Source organism: Octodon degus, unplaced genomic scaffold, assembly GCF_000260255.1.
Source record: "Octodon degus isolate 3935 unplaced genomic scaffold, OctDeg1.0 scaffold00021, whole genome shotgun sequence".
NCBI lineage: Eukaryota > Metazoa > Chordata > Mammalia > Rodentia > Octodontidae > Octodon > Octodon degus.
This window is the reverse complement of record NW_004524597.1, coordinates 12,264,345-12,273,969: the sequence shown is the minus strand read 5'-3', so window position 1 is coordinate 12,273,969 and position 9,625 is coordinate 12,264,345. Positions and strand designations below refer to the sequence as shown.

Below are 9,625 nucleotides of genomic sequence, written 5' to 3'. Positions count from 1 at the left end.
CCATGAAAACTCCAAATGGGGCAGAGGATCATAGTTCAATTGTAGGGTGTTTGCCTAGCATCCCTGAGGCCCTGGGTTTTATCCCCAACACTGTGAAAAGACAAAACTTCAACAGCTTACTAATTGCTGTATCACCTAAATTAACATGTTGTCATTACAAAGGCATTCTTCTGGATTTTCTGGAGCAAAATTCTGGATGATTTAATTAATCCCAAACTTTAACCACTACTTTACTAGTGTTGTAATGCAAGCTTCATCAGTCTTGCATAATATAGCTCAGAGCCAGTTACTCCATGATGCCCAGCATAGGACAAGATAAGAATTTTCCCTGGATATGTCAATGGTGGCAACGTTTTTGTCCCTTGAAGTATGAGCTGACAACTTTCAGGAAGACAGCAAAACCGGAATCCACTTCATGCCAGTCGCCCAGTGTGGTTACTGCGGCCCCTTGGTCTCCCTGGGCAGAAGTTTTCTAAGACAGCGTCGGGGCCTCTCGTGATGGGAATGTTTAGCCTCAAACTCCATAGCTCCATGCTGCCCTCTACTGCCCAACGACCCAAAGACCATGGGGTTCTGCCACCAAAGGACTCCTAAGAGCTGACTGGTGAGGACACTTCAAAAACCCCGGCGGCCAAGGACTGAAGTGACCCAGTGTCAGAAAGGGAACTATAACCAAATTACTGTGGAATTAATCCCGGGGCTCAGGAGCTGAAAGCCCAGGAGATTCAGTAACTGAGATTCGTCCACTATGACTCTAAAACCTAGTGACCCTGATGTGGTCTGAGGGAGAGACATGATTTAGGTCCCAGAGATTCAGGGTCAAGGGACTTCCGTAGAGAAGTAGGGTCTTAGGATCTCAGCAGAGTAGGGGAAAGCTCAGCGACCGCAGGGCGCTGTGTGCTCACCACAGGTGCTGCCCAGAGCTCAATAATCACTCTGTGCCGCGGCCACCGGCCCCTTAAAGTTCATTGGTGAGTCCTCGGAAGCGTGGACCAATGAAAACCCTCCTCGTGTCTCCAGCCCCCCTCCCTCCCAGCTACTGCGACTGCAGGCTGCGGGCTGGTCCACTCATCAATCCAATAGCAGCGCAGGTCGAGCGCCGCGCGGACTCTCGATTGGCTGCCGTGCGCGGGCGCTGTCAGGGCGGGATTGGTCAGCCAGGGGACGGAAGCGGACCGCGTCTGGAACTGCCAGAGCCTGGCGGGGGCGATGCGGAGCGTGGGCCGCCGCGCGGCTGCGGGGCCGGTGCTGCTGGCCCTCCTGCTAGAGCTTGTGGTACCGGGGTGTGGTGCCGCCAAAACTGGCGTGGGGCCTGTGACCTGTGGATCGGTGCTGAAGCTGCTCAACACGCAACACGGAGTGCGGCTGCACTCGCACGACATCAAATACGGGTCCGGTGCGTGGAGCCTGCGCTGGGCGATCGCCAGGGGGCGAAGGCGGGGAGGCCGTAGGAGGCTGTGGGGCGGTAGTCAAGAGTTGCCAGAAGCCTGGAGAGCGCAGGACCAGGGCTAGGAGAGAGTCGTCTAGACGTGGCGCTGGGCGGGCAGAGGGAGTCGGGAGATCCGGAGGGGACGAGGCCAAGCCAGGGAGCCGTAGTGTCCGTGAAGCCGGGGAAACTTGGAGTCCGGAGTTACAGATCCTCTGGACCTTGACGGAGACCTTGGGGTCGGGCTGGGTGTCACCCCTCAGGGAGCGGCCAACAATCGGTGACCGGTGTGGAGGCGTCGGATGACGCCAATAGCTACTGGCGGATCCGCGGAGGCCCGGAGGGCGGTTGCCCACGCGGGTTGCCCGTGCGCTGCGGGCAGGCGGTGCGGCTCACGCACGTGCTAACCGGCAAGAACCTACATACACACCACTTCCTGTCGCCGTTGTCCAACAACCAGGTGCGTCTCCACTCTGACCAGTAGGAAAGGGTCCTCACCTCCGTGAGGGATACCGGGGGCGGAACCTTGGTTCCACTTCGAGACTTCTTCCCCTTACTGTCTCTGAGCCTCAGCTTCTGTGAAAAGGGAATTTCAACTTAAAAATGTTTACTGAGCGCCCCCTTTGGGGACACAGTTGACTGCTAGAGTCCTGCACCTAGGAGCTCCTAGCCCAGCAAGAAGACAGATGAGAGATCCCTGTGATTAACTCCTCTTTCAGAAGCAAGTGGGGCCCAGGAGGGAAGTCCAGCTAGCCTCTGGGAGCAGGATTAGGAAAGTCTGAAAGGGAGGAAGAACTCAGGCTGGAGGCCTGAAGGGATGAGTAAGTGTCTTCCAGGCCCAGAGGGGGAAAAGAAGAGCTTTCTAGACTGTAGGAGAGCTTGTGCCAAGGCATTGAGCACATTGCAGTTTAGGGGCTAGAATGGAGCTGAGGGTGCTTCTGGGGAGTTTGTGGAGGAACAAGTTGGAAATAGAGACCTTAAACTATCAGCCTAAGGCATTGGATTTAGAAGTGATAAGCCTGGGAGAACATGGAGGAAAAAAAAGCCTCAGCTCCCTGGGGACCAGTGCTCACCATACAGACAGATAAGCATTGTGCATGAATCTGAAGCTCCCACCTTGGGCAGGAGGCCTTGGAGAAAAGGTTCTCGTGTTCCATTTTGCAGTTGTAGAAGCGGAAGCTCAGAGTGCTACAAGGAAAGGACTAGGAGACATCTGGGGCATTGGGTACAAGTGCCATTGTTAGGCCAAGGAACTAAGTGTACTTTGTGCTAACTATGCTCCCTCCATACCCACACCTATAGGAGGTGAGTGCTTTTGGGGAAGACGGCGAAGGTGATGACCTGGACCTATGGACAGTGCGATGCTCTGGGAAGCACTGGGAACGTGAGGCTGCTGTGCGCTTCCAGCACGTGGGCACTTCTGTGTTTCTGTCAGTCACCGGTGAGCAGTATGGGAGCCCTATCCGTGGGCAGCATGAGGTGCACGGCATGTCAAGTGCCAACACACATAATACGTGGAAGGCCATGGAAGGCATCTTTATCAAGCCTGGTGTGGAGCCTTCTGCAGGTCATGATGAACTCTGAATATGTGGATGGGTGAATGCAAAAAGGCAGGGTAGGACATCTGCAGGGCTGCTCTTGGTGGAGACTTTGGGTTTGTAGGGGTCCTCAAGTGCCTTTGTGATTAAAGAATGTTGGTCTGTGACTGTGTTTACTATGAGTATGGGGGTGATCAGGAGGTGCCAAGCAACCTCTGGCACAGTTACTGTCTCTTCCTCTGTGCAAAACCTGTCTCCAGTTTGGCTACTGAACCTGGCCAAGCCTGTTTGGTACTCTTCCATGTGTTCCAATACTTCCCTGCTCGAGCAATCAACTCTCCTGTCTACTCTTAGCTGATCTAATGGCAAACAACCTCAATATACCAGTCCCTGCATTTAATGAACTTTCCTATTGAGGGGGCTGGACTCCAGGGCAGGACAAGTGGGAATCCCACTCTCTCCTGCGAGCTGAAATGGGGCTTAAGCTCCTCAGCCCTCATATCCCTTGTAGTGAGGACCCATTCTCCTGGCAGTTGTGAATCTTGACACCTATCTTTGATGAAAGACCAAATGAGGATTCTACCCATCTGTTGGGAATCAGTATTGCAGGTTTCTTGGCCCTTGGTACAAATGCTCCCCCACCTACCCTCTCTGGCCTGTTCAGGCATCTCAGGGCCCTACCTTGACCATCCAAGATCCTAAAGGGAACAGAACTTCAAAAGATAGCTCAAGAGAAGATAACTATAGGACTGGGGAGATAGCTCAGCAGTTTAAGCATTTGACTGGCAAGTGCAAGGTTCTGAATTTAATCCCTGGTACCAAAAAAATTAAAATAAAATAAAAAGATAACTATAAAGAATGGCTTCCTGAAGAGATCCAAGAATGCTTCCTGGAAGAGGCACAATTTGAGCAAAGTATTCAATTTAAAGACATGAGTAAAAGGGCCAGCCAAATAGCTCATTGGATTAAAGTGCCTGCAAGAAGATGCAGGGGCCAGGATCTCCTGGCCTGCTGTGCTGGCCCTGCCCCTGCCCCCAAGGCCCACTGAGATGTCAACTGAGCCTGTAATCCCAGCTCTTGGGAGGCTATAAACAGATAGATCACTATAAGTCCGATTCTAGTAGTGAGACCCTGAATACCCTGTAGAGCCATTCCTAAAAATCAAGCGAGATAAGAGCCCCACTGCTGTGAGGGTGCTCTGTAGAGGTGATGGTAGAGATGACAGGCTTCCTGCATTTGCTAACTTAAGCTAACAGAGCTACATGGAACAGTAGGGTGCTTAAGGGAGCTGCTGGGGCAGAGGGTGCTGCTTCCCTGAAGTAACAGAAGAGAAGCCCAAAGGAGAGGCTGGGGGTGGCCTATGGCTGGAAGGGACTTGGAATAAGGATTTTTATTTATTTATTTTTTTTTTTGTTCCTCGAATGCCTTCAGGGCACATTTGGCCAGCGGGAGAGTTGTGAGGTTCGAACTCCAGCAACCTGAGGCTGACAGCTTTGTGGAAGCAGCCACTTAAAGGACTGAGCTAGGCCCAGGCCCCCGGGACTTGGAATAGTGTGAATAGAGCACCTTATATTTGGGAAATCAATTGGGCTTAACAAAAGATGGGAGAAAAGCTCTATCCACTGAGTACTTTGGAAAGTAGGATTATGTGTACACTCTGGGTCCATTGCTGCCCTCTCCCCTGTGAAGCCCTTCCTGATCCCTGCACTGCTGAATTTCTTGAGCATCATTTGCATATCTACACCCCTCTTCCATCACTCCCTGGATCTTTTTTTTTTTTTTTTAATTCTTCTGCAGAATGTATTTAAGGCAGGTTGCTGCTTCACACAAGTTACAGACAGCTATTTACTACTTTTTCATAAATAAAGCCCCTGACCTTTAAGAAAGTATAAGGGAAAAAGTCATTTAACCCCTTCCTTTCTTTAAAGAATTGTTTTGGTTTTTTTTTTTCTTTCTTCTTACTAAATCTAAGAAAGAAAAAGTCAATAATGATATACACGTGTCTTGAGCTAAAAGGTATAGGGAAACAGACAACAAATACTCATTACATTTCTAAGAAATATGAGGCAAAAGGTGAAATCTTTGGAGAAAGTACGTTTGTCCACAGAAGCCAGATATGCTACTCTCCAAAAAGTGAAGGGAACTAGTATACAACACAAGAAATAATTTAACGCATTTCATAAGAATAGAAATGAACTTTTCTAAAACTTCGTATTTCACGAGAGCATCTACAGAGTCAATCCAGGAGTGGGCGCTCCTTTCTCCTATCCATTTATGCGGTAGTTTGCATGGATTTGTGGTTGGATGTAGCAGACAAAGGCCAGGAGGTTGTCCAGGACCTCCTCCCTGTTCTGCCGGAAGTAGGTCTGCAGGACGGCCATCTTCTCCTGGGTCTCCTTCTCCACTTCGCTGCTGCAGCTGCCGTGGGATCCTAAGGCCGCAGCTTCCTTGGCCTTGAACTCTTTCTCCCTCTGCAGGCGTTACTGCTCAATCTCAGCCTGGGCTTCTTCTTTGGCCTGCTTCAGTCTCCGGTTCTTTCGCTTGCGGGCCTTGGCCACCTTCTCCGCGGCCCGCTTCTCGGCCTGCAGCAGCTGCTGGATTCCCTGCGACTGGCTAGCCATGGCTGCAGCGGCTGCGCTCGGCGAGACCCATTCCCTGGATCTTAAAGGATTTGAGTAGAAGGAGATTGTTGAGAAGTGATCCCAGAAAACTCAGGGACGGCAGTGGGGTTGGGAAAGGGGGAGGGAAAGAAAAGGGTCCCTTATGGAGCAAGGCAGGTCTATGGGCAGTGGGAGCTGAATCCTAGTGGGGATCTCATCAAAGTTATCCTGCTGGCCAAGCATAGTGGCACATGCCTGGAATTCCAGCACTCTGGAGGTAGAGATTAAAAGGATCTCCATGTATTCATGCCCAGCCTGGACTACATAGTGAAAACCTGTCTTAAAAAAGTTATCCTACCCAAAAGGCAAGGAAACGAGGGTATTTATCCACTAAAGTATCTCTCCTCACTGGTGAAGGGCTATTGGGTAGGCAGGAACAATTACTGGCACCTGCCACACACTCTGTGCCTTGTTGGGTCATAGGCTCCAGCAGCCAGAATCAGGCCTCCAGAGTCCTATGTGCTGGCAGTGAGCTTTCTTTCTGTAGAGATGAGTGCCAAAGAGTGTGAGAAGCACTAACAATGGCCTACACCCCACAAATCCTGTGGTCTGTACATGTGGAAATCAGTGAGGGTGAGGTGTTGCTAAAGAGCAGACCTCAGTAGTAAATAGCAGTTAGGAGCCCATGGGCTAGCAGACCAGATGCACCTATCAAGATGAAAAATAAGAATCTGAGCAGCAGCAAATCTCCCACTTACTGAACACTAAGTGTCAGACATTGGGTTAACTGCTTATGCAGCACCTCATTTGCTCCTGGCAACAACTGTGAAGTATGTTCCATGATCATCTCAATTTCTCAGAGAAGACAATCGAGGTTCATAAAGATTCACAACCAACTCTGTCTACCTTAAAAACATTTGCTGTTAGCCCTTGGTCTGAGACTAAAAGACACTTTCTCAATAAATTTATGGAAAAAAATTAAAAAAAAAAAAAAAGAAGACACAGATGTTCAATGACCCAAGTGTCTCCAAATACACCTCATTGCAGCTGTGCAAAAGTGGGATAATAAATACATTCCCTGTTCACTGCCCAGGACAGGCAGGTACTCAATGAATGCTCATCCACAAAGTGAATTGCAATCACATAAGGACTCAAGTATCCCCTTCCCTGTACCTTCCACAGATCCACAAGGCCACAGGGGCCTCAGTACCCAGCATCCATAGCAAACCTCCCTGGTAGACCCATTCCGTGCGTTGAGGTTTGGCCGTTGGGCCGAAAGGGATGCAACCCCTCTCCTCCCTCACCCGTCCGAATCAATATTCCATTGGCTGGGGCGCCGAGGGCAATCACAGCACACAATACAAAGAAGGGAACCAGAGACCTAATTCAATGGACAGACTTAGCTGGTGCTTCCGATATTTTCCAGGGGTCGCAGCCCCCTCTTGGATAGGCTCTGGCAAACACTTCCTACCGGTCTTCCAAGCGCTCTTACCGGTACTGCTAGAAAACCTGCAGAGACTGAAGCCAGGAAAAGGCGGGCAAAGTTTCTTTTGATAAGTTATGAATGGGGGAAAAAGTGTTTGTAGAACTCATTGTTAAAATCTCAGAACCGGAGACTCGGGCGGCGTTGGGCCAATCGGAGCCTGGAGGCTATTTTGAAATCGCTCTGGGAGCAGCCAATAGACTTGCGGAAGGCGAAGACCCGGCCCTCACCGGCCAATGAGCGCGGTGCTATGCTGAGGCTCAGGGGCTCTGCCCTTCTACTGTCAGCGGGTTAAGATGGAGCCGGCGGCCAGGAGGACGCCACGAGGTGCTGGGTCGCACGGGTGGGGACCTCCTGCTCACCTGCGTCCCGCTTCTGCCCTGAGCCAACAGCTGTGTCTTCGTGAGTAGACGGGCCTGGTGTAGGGGGCAGACAGTTCCACGGGCCGGATGCGTGGAAGGGCTTAGGAGGATCTCAGTTCCTCTGAGCAGGGAACTCCAGAAGGGCGGGAAGCCCCTTCTCAGCCCTGGGCCGCTGGCAGAAGAATCTGCTAAGACGGGGTGGGGGGGTGGGGGGGGTGCATGCTCAAGGTCAGGGACCAAGGATGGGGTCCTGAGCCGGAAAGGATGCACCGTCCCGGGATGGGGCCACTCTCACGGAGGAGCAGGCCGAGTAAGGGCTCAGGGTCGTTGGGCTTTGCTCCTCGCGTTAGCGGGCTTCAGACTGCGCTGAGCGCGGGCCCTCTCCTTTGTGTGCGCGCCCCTTCCCCCCCCACCCCACCCCGTCTGACCAGCCAGCCTTCTCTCCTGGGCTACAGTCTCTCCTCCTCCACAACTAGAAGCATGCTGCAGAAGGCTTGGGTGTCCTGAGGTTCTGAAGACCCCAGGACAGCAGCCCTGCTGCGATCCCTTCTCAGTTTCATAGTGAACAGAGACTCTGGTCCTATTTACCTCTGGGAAGTTGAACTTCCTGCCCTGCTTGTATTGAGAGCCCACCCTCACACCCACCCCCGTTGGCTGCAGGTGCTCTGACGAGATTGCACTACTGTGCTCTGAGAAGCAGTGCAATGATATTGTCAAAGCATCTGGGGCTAGCCTTAGGGATACCCTTTACCCACAAGGCCTTCTTTCCTCTTTCCAGGATGGTCCCCTGGGGCTTGCAGGCCCTCCCCCTACCCCTGCCCAGTTCACTCCCTTCTCCATGGAAACTTGAGACTCTAACCAGGACTGGGCCTCAGAGGTCAGAGGGCACCCTTCCCCCATGCTGAGTGAGGCCCTGCCCAGTGGGACTGCATTCCACCTCTCTGATCCCACCCACCAGGACCACCAACACTATCACCACATGGAGAGGCATTAGCAGGCCTGCCCGACACTCTTTCCCTGTTGCACTACTGTGGGCCACTGGGAAGCAGTGCAATGATGAAAGGGCATCGGTCAGGCCCCCTGACCACTGTCTACAGCGCTTAGGGGAAGAGAGCATGAGTGCAAAGCAGGACTGGGGCCTCCATCAGAGGATCAATGTGTCCTTGGAATCATTCCCTAAGTCGCCCATCCAGTTATGACTGAAAAAACAAAGACAGAGCCCCCAGACTCAGAAAGACTGTGGTTTGAAGATCTTTCCCCAGGGGCACAGGTAAAACTAGGGACTCCAGGGCTTTGTGGAGAAATAGAGGCCCACTGCTTTACATGGAGGGGCTTCCCGTACTTGGACTCAACTTTCTCAGAAGGCTTGAAGAGGACCAGGCTCAGGAGAGAATTGTTGGTCCAAGCAAAGACCTTTGAAGAAGCAACCTCATGGATCAGTCACCATGGGGCTCAGTGGGAACAGAACTGCAGGTAAGGCCAGCAACCACATCAGCTTGTACTCTTACAAAGACAGTGTGTATGTATCCTGGCAGGGGTGACTGGGAGGTGTCTGGCATATCTTTCAGCTGAATTTGGGGTGGGCTGGGGCACAACTTCTAAGGAACCTGATTCTAGGTGTGCTTGCAGGACCATCTTTACCATCAGCACCTGACACAATGTGCCCAGTTGCAGTCATTCAAGACTGTCTTCTTGAGAGCTCAGGTGTGCAGAGGGGCTTTTGCAGACCATGGAATGCTGGCCTCAGTCCTATCCCTTGGTATAAGGCCTGGCACTCATGGGGTATGGGGATGACAATCAACAACAGGTACATGCTCCTCTGTATCCTAGCCCCTTGGGGCTCCTCAATCCCCATTCTCTCTTCCCCTGGGCTCCAGTGGCCATGGCTGGAGCCAGCCACCCTTCACTCCTGTACAGATCACCCTCTTGTTGGGGAGAGGCCAGCATGCCCACCTAGAGGGTGCCTGTCTGGACTCTGGCATCAAGTGTTCTTCCCCCAGACCCTGTTACACTGTCACACTAGTTTTCTCCCAGTGACTGGAGTCCCCATTATGAAGGCAGAGGCCATGTGGAATCTTTGTTGTCTTGTTTTTGTTTGTTTTTAAATTTCTTTTGGCTGAGCATGGTCCAGAGATGGGACTAACATGCCCTGAACCCCAACTCTGGCCTCAAACCCCATCCACACCCCAGGCTGATGATGGTGGGATTGCAGAGTC

At 52.0% G+C, this 9,625-nt stretch overlaps 1 protein-coding gene and 1 pseudogene across 1 annotated transcript; one reads left to right on the top strand and one right to left on the bottom strand.

The window, feature by feature from the left end:
- The first annotated feature begins 1,133 nt into the window (after nt 1–1,133).
- On the top strand, nt 1,134–3,131 carry Sdf2l1 (stromal cell derived factor 2 like 1). The gene is made up of 3 exons (XM_004627962.2): nt 1,134–1,396; nt 1,690–1,886; nt 2,729–3,131. The coding sequence occupies exons 1-3, from the start codon at nt 1,210–1,212 to the stop codon at nt 3,008–3,010; spliced, it is 666 nt and encodes a 221-aa protein (XP_004628019.1). The 5' UTR covers nt 1,134–1,209; the 3' UTR covers nt 3,011–3,131.
- Nucleotides 3,132–5,212: 2,081 nt separating this feature from the next.
- On the bottom strand, nt 5,213–5,606 carry LOC101562805 (annotated as a pseudogene).
- Between the last annotated feature and the right edge of the window lie 4,019 nt (nt 5,607–9,625).